A 19,757-nucleotide genomic window follows, 5' to 3' on the forward strand; every position below is an offset into this window, starting at 1 on the left:
TGGGTTATGCCTTTGGTTATGCTTCTTACGAATCAAACTGATGTTGAAAATTCTCCTTGTAGCATCCCAGGATCGGAACCTGGCGAATGGGCGCTGGGAGCTGAGAATAGAGTTCTACGGAGGCTGTCGGCGCCGGATTCGGCGATCGAAAATTTTGTGAGCCCGGTTTCTGAGTTGGGGGCGTCACAGAGCCCATGCAAGTCATTCTGTACTGTATAAATCATGAGCCTCGTTGCAGAGCGAACGGTGCAGAAATTACTCTCAACGTAGCTGTACACGAGCCGAGTTAGCTCAGTCAGCTTGCTCGATTCGACTCAGAAAAGCTCGACTTGCCTTGGCTTGATATTGACTTCGGACTGAGCCCAACTGGTTTTTAGAGCTCGAAAAAATTTCAATCCGAATTCAAGCTTGCCTAAGCTCAACTCGACTCGGATCGAACCTTGACTTGAACCGACTCAGCTCACTGACTCGTTTATTCTGATATGGATGATGCTCACCAAGTGTTTGATGAAATGACTTAACGAAGTATTAGCGAGGAAGGAATAGATACACCGGGTGTTTGATTTTGATGCTGCTTACGGTTATTTGATGAAATACCCGTAAAAATGTTGATATTGTTTTGTATATTTTGAGAATTTGAAGATGCACTCTACATGTTTGAGAAAATGAAGATGCACTCTACATATTTGAGAAAATGCCGCATGGGGTTGAATTGGCCGAGCTGCTGACCAAACCGAGCTGATCTAGCCAGACAGGCTCAAGGACTGAGCCGAGCCAAGCCGAGTTCAAGATGGGGTTAGCTACTGGACGAGCCAAGCTGAGCTGTGCCAAGCTCGACTCATGTACAGCTCTACACATAACTGTCCAGGGCCCCACTTTGTAGCGAACAACGTGGCCCAAAAATCACTTTGAAGCCCGAACATACCATCTTAACTGTCAGTGGGGCCCATTGTAATGAAGAGTGCTAAGAATGCCAACAAGGATCACTCCTAATAGATAGGGTTAACCGTCCATTTGATGGCTATCAAAGGCATGGCGGCAACAAAATGGTGAGCGGTTCAGATTTCAACAGGTAAGATTACCGAGGGTCCCGAGGGTGTGACTTTTGGGGACCTTAATGCGGCCCACAACTTGGGTGGTCTGGACTTACATGCAAGGAGCGAGAGTGGTCTGTGCGGGCCCACGTACTGAGATTGCTCCTTGGAGAAGAAATACAAAACTCCGCTGAAGAAATGAAAAGGAATGATCAAGTGAGCAAGTGGGCTAAGCGTCCCATGCACTAGTTGCGTATAGACTCGTTGGTATACATGACCTATCTGGACCATCCACTACACTTCAAAATCACAGAAATATGTGGTCATAAATATCCGTGACTAGAGGTGGGCATGGGACGACCCGATCCAGCTAACTTGACTCGTCTGACTCGGTCCGATCCGACTCGACTGAACTGAATGGGTGAGTCAGTTTGAACCGAGTAAGCTTCGCCCAATCCGAACTCAAACTGAGTCAAGTTCGAGTTACCCAGTAATTCGACCTGAAACTCGACTCGATCTGAAACCCGACTCTCCAACCCTACCCCGACCCGATCCTAACCTCCCTCATCCTCCTCTTCCAAGCCCGGCAACCACCCCCACCATCACCCTCCTCCTCTCTCTCCTCTCCACTCCCTCCCTCATCCTCCTCCTCTTCCTCTTCCAAGCCCGGCAACCACCCACTACCATCACCCTCCTCTCTCTCCTCTCCACTCCCTCCCTCCCTCATCGCTCAATCGGACTCAGTGCCAACTCGACCCGACTCGGTACTTCTGACCGGATCTTGGTTTGGATCAATCCAGGCTAGACCGAACTCGGATCGAGTCAAGCATGCTGGACTCAGTATCGAGTCGGATCGAGTTCGAGTCAAGCCTATTTCAAAACCGGATCGAGTCAAGTCAACCGTAACTAGGTCTGACTCGACTCAATGCCCAGCTCTATCTGTGACTGAACCTATCTTTGGCGCATTATACTGATTAAATAATGTATCACCATGATTAACTTCTCAAAACACCCTACTAAGTGTCAGACTGGATTATATGAGTGGTCCAGATAGGTTATGTGTATGCAATTCAATCCAAATGCAACCAGATGCATGGAAATGTTTCCATACACTTGGCCCACTTGATAGGTCGGTAGGGCCGTAAACCAGCTGGGACCCAAATCCAATCGAAGAAAAACTGATTGAAACCATAAAGGAGGTATTGATTCAATGGGTCGGATTGACCTGAACTAATTAGTTATAGATCCCATCACCTATTTCCAGATTGGAGCCGATGGACACCAATTTGGGATCTAGACTCAGGCCATAGATGGATCAGGGATACTGGATAAACCAAGTGGACCCAAATGGTGGACGGTCCTATCAGTCATCGTGTTATAAAGGTTACAACACCGTTTTAAAAACACATTCATTACAACGGCAATAACTTTCAAATGTCATTTGTTGCTCTTTACATAATGGGCATTACAAAGTGTTCATCCAAAGGGTTTCTTGCCTGTTACGGCGATGCAGCTCAAAAAACAAAATCATGGGGGGAGGCATTGATTTTCCATCTCTTGCGCACAAGTGAATGCATCACATGTACGTCGGATCCAAGCCATCCAGCTGAAGCTCACTGATGTGATCAGGCCTACGCTGAAATTTCATACCCTCTTAATGTTGAGGTGGGCTATAACAGTGCACCTGTAAATCATTGATGCAAATTCCAACAAATGCTGATCACTATTGTCTAGCCTGTTGGACAAAAACTGAAAAATAAAATCACTTTTAAATGGCACCCAAACAGGCACATTGTATAAGAGTAACAGCTATTGTGGAATGGAAAAATGTATAGAACAAAACAATGTAAAGCTAATAGCTGACTATACCCTAAAATAAATAAATAAATAAAATAAAATTAGATACACAGAGAAAAATTGCAACATTAATTGTGTAGTTAAGAATTGTAATACAGGATTTTCAATCAAAATCATGATTGGTTCCCCTCCCCCAAATCATAAAATTTCAAATCCCACTTGAGTTGAAAATACTCAGAGAGCTCCTAAAATCCAAGAGATGGGGTGCAAACTTGTTGATTTTTAATCCCCTCAAAACTGTCACAACTGCCCTCCTCTCTTATAAATCAAAATCTGGGCTGCCAAACATAAATTATGATTTTCATAGGATTGACAATTCATTCTGCAAAGCACGCAAAATCCAGGTTTGAATATCCAGGATTCGGATTCCTACGTCAGAATCCAAATCCATGATGCCAAACCTTCGATGAAACACCATTATATTGGAAAAAGAAAGGCATTTTTAATGGTAATAGCCTATTACATGTCACCTGTGGGAGTTTTGTTTTTTCATTTGCGGTCCCAAACCTGAATAAATTAGGGTTGCATCAGGTTGACAGCCAGCATAAAACTTTTGCCATAACTTTCATCATGAGTCCAAACAATAGTGCCATCTCCAGTTAAGAGTGCAATGGCATAACAGAATTCATGGCTTACATGATTACGACGATGAACAAAATTTAGAATTCAGAATAACTTGAAAGAAATATTGGGCAAAACATTTTCCAACTCATGTACTGTCAGGGTGGTCAACTATCAGGTATGGGCAGGCCACATGAACGAAAATAATGATCTTAAAAAACCTCAACCATCCATTGTTTTACTTCTTGTGTGTTCTACTGGTTTGTGGCCCTCAACCGTCCATTGTTTTACTTCTTGTGTGTTCTACTGGTTTGGCCACACAATCTGCATGTCCCCACCTGCTGCAAGGCTATGATAACATACATAGACTGGTTCCTGTGTAGACTAGTCTCCCCCCTTGTACCGAAAAGAACGGGGGGGGGGGGAGGAATTTTTAAATCCCCATAGAAAGTATATGGTGCTGGACCCTAGATTATGTACAGTTTGATTGGGTTTTCAGTTCGTATACAGGGGGAGCCCATGGCTCAGTGATCCAACCTTTGACATAATGGACCTAAGAAAATTCTAGCCTTCAATTGGAGAAGGCACCACAAAAGCATGTATTCAACCAAAAAGGACCAAAGATTCATGGGCTAGGATCTTCCACTATTGGAGACTTCTGTATACTGTGCATTCAAGGTGAAGGTTCATATCAATGGTCTGGATTTCTGAACAATGGGCCCAAGTTATGCAAACTGAAAGCCCATGAAACTGCAGAAATTCTAGCTTCCAGGTTGCACAATATCTCGTCTCAAGATTCACCACTTGGGCAACCAGTCCGTCACATCGCAAATTGCAGCAATAGTAACAGTTGTGGCAATTTCTGACCTCCAAGGATGAAATCCCGTGTGCTATGGATCTGTGCAATGGTTTTTTCTTGTGAAAGGATCCGTAATCCTTTTTGAAAACCCTTTCCATTAATCGATGACAGTATCTTTAGAATTACATTGCTGAGAAAGCTTACAATTCCATTTACCATGAGATGTTCAATGCCCCCTCATCTCTCCTCTGAATTAGGAATAGAAGAAAGCTGCTCTTCCAAGATTTTCAGCAGATCATAGTACTCAGCAAAAGCAGGTTGTGACTGGCCAAAAAAAGAAGAAAAAAGATAAAGAAAAAGTCAAAAGGCAGCAGAAACGTAAGAGATGGGTGGTGAGGATTTTTATATATGATAAACAAGCACTTAAGATGGGACAGACGTACCAGGAGAGTCATGCTATATGCTTTCCACAACCGCATATCATGTTGGAAAAGATCAAACAAGACCTTTAAAGTAAAAAAATAAATGATCGTCAGTTTCTGTACAACCCTTTTCTCATTCGTCTTCCTAAATATTTTCTACCATTTTATTCTTCTTCCATTCAAGCAGCACCCACTGCCGCCAGAACATAGATAGATAGATAGATAGGGAGGGAGGGAGGGAAGGAGAGAGGGAGAGACCCACAAATTCCTAAAACCATGTTTCTCTCAAGGGGCTCCACCCATTTAATGGGGTTACAACCATACGGCTGTCAAAAACATCCGTAAAACAATATAAGGGGTCGTTTGGCAGCGTCGAATCAGGGGATTTGTGAGGATTTGCTGTTTTTTGGGCATTTAGTAGCTAGGAATTGGAGGGATTTGAATTTGAGAGGAATCCAAATCCTATAAAATAGAGCTCTTTTTGAACTCCCACATCGAAGCTCTGATTTCAAATCCACTGACTTCCGTACACACTAAAATCTACTTGATTCCACTGGAGTTCAAATCCACAGTGCCAAATGAGCCCTAATTAAGCCATGGAACATGGACACTCCGGCTTCTAAAGAATTTTCAATGTCAAATGCCTATCCCGCACATCATCATCCAGCTTGAGGAAAAGAAAAACATTTTACTTGTAGCTAGCATCAATGTTGTCAAAATCATTATCATATCGCAAATCATAATAGGGGTTGAATTGTATAGAATTGAAAATTGTATCGTAAATCGTAATTTTTAAAATGATTTTCTTAAAAAATTGAAAAAATATAAATAAATCAGAAAAAAAAAACTCAGCAATCATCCTTTTGCCGTTAATATGCACCAAGTAATACCATATCATGATGGTGTTAAAGGATTCATATATTTCCTTTATTTTTTGTCTTTCCATAAAAGCATTTTAAATAAGCCATACATTGATCTGGTGTTTCAACCAATTAAGAGGTAAGAAATCATTAAAAAAAAAAGCTCCATGATTTAACATTGAAGAGAATGTGTGTGTGTGTGTGTGTGTGTGTGTGTGTGTGTGTGTGTGTGTGTGTATCATTTAATCTCTTACACAGAGCAAAATATAGTAATTTACCTTTTCTAAATTATTCTTAAAGCCCATATAAAATGCAAGCCAAGTGAAGCTTAAAATAGAAGAGAACAAGTATAATTTGAATTATAAAGCACAACGTGAATCCTAAATCATAGGATTCAAATCATAGAATCCTAGGATTCATATAAAAAAGGATTCAAGGTGGGAATCAAATCGTTTTTGCTTAAGATTTGACTCAAATAGTAAGTCGTAGGATTTTGGATTTTGACAACACTGACTAGCACTATTTATAGGGAAATGAGACTATATAGAATGAATTTGCACCATATTAAGGTGCAAATGAGTGGTATTGCACACATGGAAAGTCAAGACATCAATCTGGATTGTTCATCTAGTTCAGTTCAAACTTCATTGCCCACCAACCAGAATGCTCGCATATGCCTCTCATACAAGTATTAAAAATCAGTTTATTTTACTGTATCAGTGACCCTCAAAACCTATACCTATTGGCCGATAGAGGCAGTGTTTTGAATTCCAATGAGTGGGACCATGGCTGGTGGATCCAGAATCCTTTATCTGTTGTATGCGGTCATGCATTGACTATTCCCCAAAACACTGATCCATAAGACAGTCTTATGCTTTCAATTTGTGGGCAAATAGATAGATGGTTAAAAAAGATTTTTTTTTAAAAAAGAGAGAAAAAGAGAAACACAATGACTGTATATCCATTTGGTCTGGGACCTCTCAACGTGAATTGATTCTTGGGAATGGCATTCATATTGGTTTAGACCAAACCGACAGTCAGGATTACTTCTTTAGGCCTTTTAATTAGTTGGTTTTGCACCATTTCGAAAATGGTGGTGACTATTCAACCATACACATGGCATAGTCGTATAGTAATCCAGGTCATCCAAAGAGCTGACACATCTGGGGATGAAGCATAACTAAGGAATTGAACGAGAATATAATATAACCATCAAATTTCTCCCTTAAAATTTGGACCACTCACTATTTACTTTTGACCATCTACCTGATAGCCATCAATTGGATATTAAGGATTGCCTGATCAGTGTGATTTTTGAGATGCTCCACCCATAATGAGAGTATGAGACCCACAATTTGGATGATCTGTATTGTTGCACATCAGTGCCACATGTCAGCAATATGAGCCACCACTTCAGAATGGTGCTAAAGTAACATAGTCCAGCCCATTATTCAGGAACTAGTCAAATGGTACGGTAAACTTACCATACTGCAGAGTTCTTTGGGGGACCCATCATTATGTGTGCTTCGCATCCAGATGGTGCATTAGGTGTTCCTCATACCATGTAGAAAACATGCCAAAAATCCAGCTATCCAAAACACAGGCGGACCAGACCAATATGAAACAAAAACATTCCCAATATCTCCAAATTCAAGTGTTTTTGCCCACCTGAGTTTTTCATCAACCTGATTTTTTTGACATCCCTTCATCCTGCTGGGGCACAACTAACAAGCAGAATGGATTGCATATACACACCATGGTGGGGCCCAAACATGATTTGACATATTTCTATCATGGGCATCCTGTCCTCCCTCACCGTTCCCTGTGTTGTGGTCCATGGAAGCTACCATTTTTCTTTCTTCTTCTTTCTTTTTTTCTTTTTGGTTTTGGGGTGTGTGTGCACGTGCGCGCAGGACATATCAGCAAATTCGTGCACAATGCGTACTGGTTTCGACTGATACTTTACATCTTGCTGACATATGAGATTGGGGTGATGGAATCACTAACTGAAGTGAAATAAGCCAAAGATGTTAAATCAGCAATGCAGTGAATGTATCCACCAGAGTTGCATAATAGTTAACAGAAGCCAATGATACCTCTGCACGCCTTAAAAGAGTAGCCAGGACCACAATCCATTCTTTAAACTTGACCGCACACATATGTGACAACAAAAATTCAGCATCCAACCGACTTTGCAAAGTATTCATTTGAAGCTGCAAACCATGACGAAAATAGGATGATAATTGTAAGTGCCAAAATATTAAAAATTTGAAATCACAATATACTCCCCCTTATGATCTATATGACAGCTAACATCCTGCACTGCTCGTGACAAACAGGACTTATATATATCTGTATTTAGGAGTAGTTCAAGGTTTTGGATGCATCTCGATCAAGGTATTCTCTAATAGTAATAGTGGCTGTAACGGCCACCACTGTTACCTTTATGATACGGAGTGTAACAACCGTTACAAGGGCTATAACGGCTGCTGCAGTCACTTAAAAAAAATTATTGAAAAAAGAACCTGAAAAGCCTGCATCCATTATAGATCGTTACGGGGCTGTTACGGCCTTTACAAGGGGTGTAATGAGCCATTACGGGGGTTGTAACGGCCTTTACGGGTCATTTTCTCCATAATGGCCATTATGGCCTTTACGACCCCGTAACGTGTAATGGTTGCCACCATTAACTTTAAAATAACAGGCATCACGACCCCATAACGTGTAACGGTTGCCACCGTTAACTTTATGTAACGGCCTTTACAACCCCGTAACAGCCTTTACAACACACCATGGTCTCGATGCATGCCCCAAATCCACATTTCTTTGGATATGTCTATGAAGTTGCACCATTTTTAACTTTCCGGGAGTTTGGGGTTGTGCATAAAAGGAACCAAATGGTAAGAGTTATCAGTTTTTGTGCCTTCTTCACTCAAAATAACAATTTCATTTATTTATTTATTTATTGAAAGAAAAGAGTATTAAAAGGAGGTTACGAAACCCCGAAAAGAAACAGACAGGAAAAGAGAAAAACCATGGAAATACAAGGAAATGGAAAAGTGTTTCCATTGATGTGACCTTATTTGTTTAGATAGCAAAGAAAATAGTGGATTCCACTAAGACATCATTAGCCTTCTCCATCTTTTGGATTATCAAGCATAAGATACAAGGTGACTATTGTTGGAGAATCGCAGAAACAAACCCCGAATTCGAATTAAACATGTGAGAAATAAACGCAAACAAAGCATACACAAGCACACATGAATTTTACGTGGAAAAAACCCTCGCAAGCAAAAACCACTGCACAAAAAAATGAGCAATTACTATGAAAACAAATTACAAGAGATTAGATGAACTTACAGATATGAAAACCCTCGTTTTCTCCTCTCCAAACCCCATAAATAACTTAGCCGCGATTGTAATACCCTAATCTCGCAATTACACCCATATATATATATATATATATATATATATATATAGAGAGAGAGAGAGAGAGAGAGAGAGAGAGAGAGAGAGAGAGAGGAATGCTCACTTGCGCACCGGTTCGGACGTCATTACGTGCGAACCTTAATGTCAACCGTAAGATCTAATGTATGGTCTAGATGATATGCGAGTTTGAGAGTAAATTTCGATCACGCGCAACTCGCAGAGAGACTATCCCACTCGCACGCCTCCTGGCGCGGGTTTCCTACGGAAGCCTTTCGCAGGAAGTTACTGCACTCAAATGCTAGGTGGGCCCCACCATGATATTTGTGAGAAATCCACTCCGTCCATCCGTTTTGTGAGATCATTGTAGTACATTAGACCAAAATTGAAGTAGATCTAAAACTCAAGTGTGATGCACGATAGGAGACAATGGGGATTGAGTGACTACCATTGAAACATTCATTCGGCCGCAAAAGCTACTTATTAGACTAAGTTTTTTGTGATTCTACTTCATCACTTTATTAATGACATTATAAACGGTTTGGATGGCATATAAACATCAAGGTGGAGCCGAGGAAGGTTTCAATGGTAGGAAAGTCTATCCCCAGTTTCCCATCTTGTATTGCCCACTCGAGTTTTGAATTTGCTCCATTTTTAGTCGTATGTCCTAAGATGATCTTGCAAAACAAATGAACAGGGTGGATTTCTCACAAACATCACGGTGGCCCCTAGATAGCATCTCAGCACGTGTAACAGGCTTCCGCATGAAAACCGTTGTAAATGGAAACGGATTGGCTACTCCCCTACTAGTGTTCGGTGCTCTATGGACCCCAACACGGTGTATGTGTCTCATCCATGCCATCCATGTATTTTTCCAAATAATTTTATGATATGAACCCAAAATTGAGGTAGATCAAAATCTCAAGTGATCCACACAATGTTAATTGAACTCTCACCATTAAAAATTTCTTTAGGCTACAAAAGTTTTGGATAAGCTGATATTTGTTTGTTTGTTTTTTTTTTTTTTGCCTTCATCCAAGTATGTATGACCTGGTCTACAGGTTGGATGTCAAATAAATATTAAGGTGGGACATAGGAGGTTTTTAATGGCAGACGTTCCATCACTACTATTTTCCCATGGTGTGGCCCATTTGATATTTTGTATGCCCCATTTATGGAATAAATTATTAAAATGATGTTTAAAAATAGATAGACGGTTTGGATAAAACACAGATCATGGTGGGGCTCACATAGCACCGACCACTAGCCAAACCGTGTTTTTCCCGAGGGTGGGTTTGAGAGGGTGTTTTTTTAAAGGATAGAGAGAGTCTAAGAAAGTGGGGGTTGTGTGTGAGAGAATATCGGATGCGGATTTCCGCAGGAAGCTTTTACGCTGGAAACCTTGGTGAGGCCCACTGTAATGTTTGTGAGAAATCCACCCCGTCCATCCATTTTGTGAGGTCATTTTAGGACAAGGGTCAAAAAATGAGCCCGATCCTACACTCAATTGGGCAAAAAACGTGAGGATTGAACTTCCACAATTGAAATATTCGTGTGGCTATGGAAGTTTTGAATCAGGCTACTATTTTTTTTTCTCAGTTCATCCGAGTAGGAATGATGTTATGAATGGTATGGATGGCATGTAAACATCATTGTTGACCCAAGGAGGTTTCAATGGTAGGAATTTCCTTACCCACCTTTTCCTTTAGTGCGGCCCACTTGAGTATTTTATCTTGCTTACTTTTGGTCTCAAGTCCTAAAATGAGCTCAAAAACGGATGAATGGAGTAGATTTTTCACAAATATCATGGTGAGTCCCACCTATGTTAACTTCCTACTAAAGCCGGGAGCAACTTCGAAAATCAAGAGAGCGGACAGAGGATGGGGTTAGTCTAGTGACGCTGCCACTAGCTAGCTGGCTAGTGGTCGGTGTTATGTGGGCCCCATCATGATCTATGTGTTTTATCTACACCGTCCATCCATTTTTACACATCATTTTAATAATTTATCCAATAAATGAGGCAGATCAAAATCTCAGGTGGACCACACCATGGGAAAACAGTAGTGATTGAACATCTACCATTAAAAAGCTCATATGGCCCACTATATTGTTTATTTGACATCCAACTTGTAGATCATGTGATTCATGTCATTCAGACTTGGATGAAGGCAAAAAACAAATATAAGCTTGATCTAAAACTTTCGTAGCCCCAAGAAAATTTTTAAAGGAAAGAGTTCAATTAACACTGTGTGGCCCACTTGAGACTTTGATCTAACTCAGTTTTGGGATCATACCATAAATTTATTAGAAAAATGGATAGATGACATGGATGAGACACATACACCATGTTGGGGTCCACAGAGCACCGATAGGGGAATAACCAATCTGTTTCCATTTACACCGGTTTCCTGCTTAAGCCTGCCGCGGGGATTATGTGTGTTGGGGTGCTATTTGAGGCCCATCATAATGTTTGTGAGAAATCCACCCTGTTCATCTGTTTTGCGAGATCATCCTAGGACATACGACAAAAACTGGGGCAGATTCAAAATTCAAGTGGGCAATATAAGATGGAAAACTAGGGAAAGAGTTTCCTACCGTTGAAACCTTTCTGGGCTCCACCTTGATGTTTATTTGCCATCCAAACTTTTGTAAGGTCATTCCTAATGAGATGAAGTAAAATCATAAAAAACTTAGCTTGATAAGTAGCTTTTGTGGCTAAATGAATGTTTTAACAGTAATCATTGAATCCCCATTGTTTCCTCTCGTGCAGCATACTAGAGTTTTGGATCCACTCCAGTTTTGGTCTAATGTACTAAAATGATCTCACAAAATGGATGGACGGGGTGGATTTCTCACAAACATCATGCGGGGCCCCACCTAGCATCCAGCGCAGTAACTTCATGCGAAAGGCTTATGTAGGAAACCCGCATAAGGAGGCGTGGGAGTGGGAGAGGATCTCTCTACTCTCTCCACGAGGTGTGCTTGATCGAAATTCACTCTCAAACTCGCACATTATCTCTAAACCATACGTTAGATCCTACGGCTGACATGAAAGTTCGCACGTAATGACGTGTGAACCGTTGCGTAGGTGAGCATTCCTCTCTCTCTCTCTCTCTCTCTCTCTCTCTATATATATATATATATGCAAAATTGCACGCGCCATCTATCTAAGTAACAACGGATTGACATTGAACAAGTAGTCCTTGATCAATCAAGCTCCCATGTTCGATTGGTCGAACATGCTCAAAAGTGTCTAGAGAGTTTACAAGAATTTCCCGACTATGGTCGATCGATTGACCCGACAGTTTGATCGATTGAGACTGTCCAAAGACCAATTTACCAAATCTGGGGCTCACTCGATTGATCAACCAGGCTGGTCGATTGATCGAGCGCTTGTTTTCTGCATAGATTGAAGACATCTGACAACAATCTCCACCATGACTTCAATCATCATGGACCACAGGTCCAAGCTCCATTTCTAATCGCCTCCATCATAGCTTCATTATTATCGTCGTTTTTCATGCACGCTCCACGTTCATCAAATCTTTGTTAGACCCAGAGAAGTCGAACAAAATCTGAACTTCTCTACGGGAACCACCTTTATAAGCATATCAGCCGGATTCACACTCATGTGAATTTTTTCAAGAGTAACACTGCCTTCCTCAAGCACCTTTATACCATGTTCGCTCATGTAGCTCAGACGTGCATGCTACAAACATGCCAATGTGGACTGCTATAGATGCTGCAACTTCACCTGTTTCGGTATTCCCGATCAGCTTGTAAAGGTTACCGCTTCGCTATGCCTTCAATACTACGAGTGCCTCCTTTAAAACCTTTAGGAGACAACAAATCCAGTAAACTTGCACCCAAGTGCATCGATAGCTCCCAGAGAAATAAGATTTTTCCCTAGTTCAGGAACATGTCACACATTCGTCAGGATAACACTCCATTCCATTAAACATCTTAATGTTCACTGTTCCGGTACCAACAACCGGCAACGTCATTGCCCATAAACACCTAGCCACCATCGTGTTGAAGTGATAAAGTCCCTTGATACATTGCTACACCACACTTTGACAGCTTAAGCTTTTAGAGTAAATAGTTGTTTGACATGGTATTAGAGAGGAATGTCCTATGTTTGAATCTTGAGAGCAGCAAATATGCCTCACTGATATATTATTCTTCCACGAGGGGTCAGGAAAAATCAGGTCCGGCCCAGAGATCGGGAAATCAAGCCCGGCCTATTTATGGTGTGAGTGTCCCTCCACCCTCGTCAGTATGTTCCCGTGCAGAGTTCCCACCCCACACATGCAGGGGGGTGTTGAAGTGAAAGTCCCTTGATATACATTGCTACACCACACTCTGACAGCTTAAGCTTTTAGAGTAAATGGCTGTTTGACACATCATATTTACTTTAACTGGTGAACCAACTACCATGATAGAACATCACCACCCACCTCCTAACTAGATTCCGTTGTGTTGGCCTCCTTTGGCATTTCATCTGATTTTTCTCCTTTCTGGGCTTTAGAATTCTGGTAATCCTTCATATATGCTTGCCTCCCACAGTTCTAGCACTTCATCTTTCCCTTACCCTTAGACTTGGACCAAGATCGCGAGTTTCCCTTCTCTCACTCAGAATTCATTCCCCTAGCAACCAACGTATCCGTAGAGGAACCACTGCCATTGTCCTTCTTTCTCAATTGCTTCGAATGAAGGGCTGAGATGATAGTTTTGACATCTATGGTCTACCTACCGTGACACATAATGTCTACAAGACTCTAGAAGAGAGTTCATCAGACTTAGGGCTTGATCTTCTTTGTCAATCTTCACCTCCACCTCGTCAATTTGCAAAGTAACCGATTGAATTCGCTAATGTGTCCATTCAAATCAGACCCTTATACCATCTTCAGGTTATAGAATTGCTTTTTTAGATACAAATGATTTAATAAGATTTTGTTATGTACAAGCTTTCTAACTTCGCCCAAAGCCTTGCAATGGTCTTTTGATCAAGAACATTAAAGAGAACATAATCTGCCAGACACAATTGGATTGATGTTTTCCCTCTCTTATCCACTTCTTCCTACTCTTCACTGCTCATAGTTGCAGGATGCTTCGCTACACCACAGAGTGCCTGTTGCAATCCTTGCTAAACTAGAAGGCCTCTCATCTTCACATTCCACTGTTCAAAGTTGTTTTTACCAGTGAAATTTTTCGTTTTATACTTCACATTAGATCCCTTGATCGTCATGTTTCATATTCAAACTTGAATCCCAACGTATATTTCTGATACCACTTGTTGGGGAACCGCCGAAGTAAACCCCGAATTCGAATCAAACACGTGAGAAATAAACGTAAACAAAGCATGCACAAGTACACACGAATTTTACATGGAAAAACCCTTGCGGGGAAAAAACCACGACACAAAGTGACGAGCAATCACTATGAAAACGAATTACAAGAGATTAAATGAACTTACAAATCTGAAAACCCTAGTTTCCTCCTCTCCAGACCCTAGAAACGACTTAGCCTCGATTGGAATAACCTAATCTCACAATAGCGCAATTATGCAAAACCGCGCGCTGTCGACCGATTGACATCGATCGAGCAATCCTCAATCGATCAAGCTCCCATGTTTGATTGGTCGAACATGCTCAAAAGTGTCTAGACAGTTTACAAGAATTTCCCGACTATAGTCGATCAATCGAGATTGTCCAAAACTGTCCAGAGACCAATCTACTAAATCCGGGGCTCACTCGATGGATCGACCAGGCTGGTCGATCGATCGAGCCCTTGTTTTCTACACAGATTGAAGACATCTGACAACAACCATTGTGAGAGGAATATTAGTTTTCCACTCGCTATCAAGACCCCTAAAAATGGAATTAATATTTGCATAATGCCTAGGGAAATAATCAGTACATAATGATTGAGATTTCTAATCCCACACCAAGGTTTCCTCAGTGCAAAGATGCCCTCAATAGATATGTATTAGTGGAGTCCCAGGATTTCATAAGATGGCAAATAGGGAAATGGGCATTGGTAGGCAGTGAATTACATGTACTAGACAATAAAAAGGAAGAATATGGTTGTAAAAAGCATGACAAAATCTGGTGTGCTTGGGGGAAAATAACAAGAAAGCCAACGCAAAATCAGCTATTGGATGGTCTTCACGTTACTAAAGGCTTAATGCTGTGGTTATGTGTAGGGGTGTACACGAGTCGATCCAAGTCGAACTGGGCTCAACCCAGCCCGGCCCGGCCACCAGCCAAACTCAGCCCGAACCCGGCCTGACTCGGTCACCGGGCCAACATGTCCAGCCTAAACTCGGCCCAGTCAGCAATCGGGCGAGTTTGGGCCAGTTTCGGACCTTACAGGAAGTTCATGGGAAGGGCTTTGGCAGGTAATCCGTGTCCCATTACAGGGCCCTCGATTAACGGTTTAGATAGTTGAACTATAGACTCCATAAAAAATCTAACTAGTCAGGACATTATAATTCCTTTTTGTATTTGGATGAATATAGGCTGTTCAAGTTATACGTCTGTGAGGTGGATGAGTCACTGTCGCTTCAAAGATAGGCGGTGAACTATCCTAGAAGGGTAAAGAGGAAAGGGACGGGTAGGGTTTTGAATATATATATATATACACACACACACACACACACACACACCCCACTTGACCGAGTCGGGCTGGGTCAGGTCGGGCTAGGTCGAGTTGGGTTTCGGGCCGGGTCGGGCCGAACTGGGACCTATCCGAACTCGGCCCGAACTCAGTTTCGGGCTGAAGAAAATGGTCCGTCCCGACCTGAACTCAGTTCCGGGTCGGGCCGAGTGGAGTGAGTTAACCGGGCTAGCCCGGTTCGTGTACAACCCTAGTTATGTGACAGGCTGCAAAGTGTTTTTCTTCTTTCTCTGTTCTTTTTTCTGTTTCTTTTTAATTTTTGAACATCAATAGATTCCAACTAACACATTCAAAGGAATCACGCATAAAAGCAAAGTCATTTGGAGACAACACCTTTTGCCCAATTAGTTCAAGCCCAGACGCAAAATTCTCTAAGCGAGCAGATCCAGATCTTTCTCGCTGAAGATACTCCTGCAATTAGTTGATGGAATCAAACTCAAATTCCCAAGTAGCTGAAAAGATAACTGAAAAAAATGGATTATACTCTCACCACTAGATCAAATTGAGTTCCCTTTACAAATGCCACAAGTTTGGAAAGTTCCTTTCCTGACATCAAATAGCTAGCATGGCTTTCCAGAATGTTCTTAACAGAAGCAACATGTGCGCTTTGCTCTTTGACTGCAGTGCTGCTCTAACAGAAAGGGTCAAGATAAGAATAGAAAAGGTCTGAACAGGAAAGTATTTCGTGTTTAAATTAACAAAAAGTATTTAAATGATAAAGAATATGTATGCAACTACACCATACTCAATGCCAAATAGATTCTACCTTTTCAAGTCAGAAGGCTGCCGCTTGAAACTAGAGCGGAAAAGGAAATACCCCAAGAATCTTGGAGACATTTTGTCAGCCTCTGCACCAGCATGTTCATAATCTCTTCCAGATCTAAGCAAGAACCTCACCTGAGAACATGACACAATAAATTATCACCTCCTCTTACACCTCTAACTAGAAAAGATGGACGTGGCTATATGAGAATGCATACCAGCTCTCCAGCAAGCTCATATAAAGATTCATCAAGTGTTGCCTGCAAGGCATTGAACATTGTGTCAATGACCTAGTTTCTCTAAGTGGAAGAAAAATTACAAAAAGAAAAAAGAAAAAAGAAAAAAGGAAAAAGGAAAAAAATAAGTACCCAATATATAATACCGCATGTTTACCTGTAATAACCGCAAAGCACAGTACTGACTCACGGCAGGACCTTCAAGTTTAGCAATCACCTGCCACATTTAGGTTATCAGAAAACCTAAACACTTTAAGCATGATTAGCTGAACACATGATACTTTTCCTGTATCCTTATACATAGAAAATATTAGTTTCTTGGATACTTTTGGTAAAGTATTCCTTATGTGACTAAAAGTGAAGAGCCTTGCTAATCCCACATGCATGTATTGGCCAGTCTCTCAACATGCCATCATGGGTGCCAATGTAGCAAATGTGGTGAATATTGAATGCATCTATAAGGTGGGCTCAATGCATGACCAGACCAAAGATTCAGGCCAGTTCACTCAACGGGTGGGCTACAGTGTTATAACAAGTGGATGGCCAAAAATAAAACAAAATCGACAACTAGAAAAGCTGAAACCAATTCGTTGCTTCGATAACTGAAGTTCACAATTCATATATAAAACTTTTAAATGGCCCAACCATCCTTTTTTAGATTTGTTGAATGAAGACATTTTGTATTTCATGTTTGTGTTTTGGATCTGTTGACTGGAGACATTTTGTGTTTCAAATATGTATTTTGGATCTGTTGACTGAACAGATTTGTATTTTGGATATGTATTTCAAATCGTGATTGGAAATGTTCGATATTCTAGATCTGTGCTACGGATCTGCCATTGGGAATGTCCAACACTTCAGCTGTGTCCCAGACTTCCAGTTGGGCACATTCCTTGTGACAGATCTGTATTGCAGATTTACCATTGGAAGCATTGCCAATTCCTGATGTGTGATCAGATCTGCTGTTTGACATGTCCCATGTTCCAGCACTGTGTTGCAGAAATACCATTGGAAGCATGGTATTAAAAAATAGCTACACAACGGCTGTATTGGCCATTATGTCAAGGAAACATTCACCCCCATTATGTGATACGGGGGTGAATTGGTCTGTTATGAGAAAAAAGGGCCCACGCCGGCCCATACCAGTCAATACAGGCTGATACACCCATTACAGACAAATACAACTATAAAGCGCCCATTTAAAAAAAATTTATTTTCAGAGTTTTCCACTTTTTTCTTCATTTCAACCATAAAGGGAACTTAGAAACTAATTTTAAATTTGATTTAGGTCTATTTTGAGGATCAAAACACAAAATATAGAGCAGGATTCAATGAATTGAAGCAGAGTGGACCATTTTGGGAAATGTTGGAAGAAGGGGTGAATCATCACTTTTTTTTTTTCTTTCAATTTCCAATCTTTGTTCTGTTGTATATATATGTAACGGGCCATAATCCACTAAATCATGTTAGATTTGTGTTCAATTAGGGCCTATTTGGTCAACTGTCAATAGGTCAAGCTAACACTACCCGAAAGGTAGCATCCTTACCAAAAAATGACCCATACACCATCAAATACATGTCCAAAACAGAAAAAAGATGACAAATTTTGTTACAGGGCTGTATCGGTCAATGAGCCAGCCAATACCGTTACAATAAAAACTTGATTGGAAGAACCTTGTATTATAGATCTGCGATCGGATCAGCTGTTGGATAAGTCCATGTTCCAGTTCTGCAGTGCCAATCTACCATTGGAAGCAGCCCGCATTATGAATCTGTCTTCAGATCTCCAATAGAAATGATCTATCTTACGGATCTACCATTTCTGGTGAGATCCGGACAAAGATATGTCACATTCCATCTAGGTTTTATATGTTGTCTCTTATCTGTGGCTATAAAGGAATTGTATGTTTATGATGAGTGACTTCCACTGGTCATGAAATGGCAGCCGAAAACCAAAATGAGACGACAACAACCATGCAACAAATGAAAGAAATGTCCACGAAACAAATGAATCACCTGAACAAACGATTCACAGAGCATAGTGTCGTTATGGAAGGTCGGATGGCCTCTATGGAGGAAAACAATAAAGGAAATAACTCAAACCCCAAACATCTAACTATAACCCAGAAGGAATTATGAATTTTTGGAATGTCTCCCCAAGACAGCCTGAGTTGAATGATTGAAACCTCAAAGGTGAACATAAACTATACCTGGGGATCCAACAGCCTCGCCATCCTAGACAGGGTGCAAGGGCACCCAATCCTCTCAACATGTTTATCCAACTCATCCTATGAGAGAAAAAAACTTTCACACTAAAGATCCAACCAAGCACATAAATATCGAGATTTAAATATTAATCTGAAGTGAAGCATTTCACACAAATGATTGAGGTCCATGGAAAGTTACCGCCAATGGTAAGAGATGGGTGAAGCCTTTAAGCATGTTTAATAGCATTGAAACTCAAAAGGGCTGGCTCAAGACTGGTTGAAATCAGTCAAAGCTAACTAGTATTGTAATGGCATTCCCCCCTGTTGACAGTTGGAGCGAGGCAAAGATAAGGATGAAACAGGCTTGCTACCTCTGGAGTCTGGACTACGAGACCATCTCGTTCCAGGAACTCCTTTCCATGAGTCAGGATAATCTGAGCATTGAGAATACACAACAGTTCTATGAATTGGCAACCGTTCTGAACTTGTGGAGAAGGCCAAGCAGCAGATTGTGTGTTACTGCAATAAACTACAGTCAGATATCTGGAGAGCTTCTTTTTTTTTTTTTTTCCTTTTCCCTTTATTCTTAAGGCAAGCTAAAAAGCTCAGAAATCCAAACAAAAGCAGGGTGATGAGAGATCAGCCAACAAACAACTGACAAAATGGCCCATAAGGACCTACATAGGAAAAACGATTACAACCAAAGAAGGTCTTCAATATCAATGCCCAAGAGATAGCCCAATTCTTACCCTCCCAAAGAGTTCCTCCCAAGGTCTAGAAACACTGGGGAAAGTTCTGTTGCTCTGCTCTTTCCAGACCGCCCATAAGGTTAGCCGTGAAGCAAAGCCTCCAGAGAGAGCCCCTTCTCTTCCCTTTACACATGCCAATCCAGGCCCCAAAAAAAGCTTGTAATAT

General features: G+C 41.2%; 1 protein-coding gene across 1 annotated transcript in view; it reads right to left on the reverse strand.

Moving 5' to 3' along the window:
- Positions 1-2,363: 2,363 nt before the first annotated feature.
- LOC131224864 (uncharacterized) overlaps positions 2,364-19,757 on the reverse strand; it is a 95,517-nt gene continuing 78,123 nt past the window's right edge. Inside the window, exons 16-24 of the mRNA XM_058220295.1 lie at positions 16,793-16,852; positions 16,618-16,659; positions 16,404-16,534; positions 16,128-16,263; positions 15,971-16,048; positions 7,630-7,746; positions 4,695-4,757; positions 4,456-4,575; positions 2,364-2,783 (exon numbers count right to left, since the gene is read on the reverse strand). Of these exons, the coding sequence (XP_058076278.1) occupies positions 4,489-4,575; positions 4,695-4,757; positions 7,630-7,746; positions 15,971-16,048; positions 16,128-16,263; positions 16,404-16,534; positions 16,618-16,659; positions 16,793-16,852 (714 nt within the window). The 3' untranslated portion in view covers positions 2,364-2,783; positions 4,456-4,488. The remainder of the gene's footprint in view (positions 2,784-4,455; positions 4,576-4,694; positions 4,758-7,629; positions 7,747-15,970; positions 16,049-16,127; positions 16,264-16,403; positions 16,535-16,617; positions 16,660-16,792; positions 16,853-19,757) is intronic.

Source organism: Magnolia sinica, chromosome 14 (assembly GCF_029962835.1).
Source record: "Magnolia sinica isolate HGM2019 chromosome 14, MsV1, whole genome shotgun sequence".
In the NCBI taxonomy this organism is placed as follows: domain Eukaryota; kingdom Viridiplantae; phylum Streptophyta; class Magnoliopsida; order Magnoliales; family Magnoliaceae; genus Magnolia; species Magnolia sinica.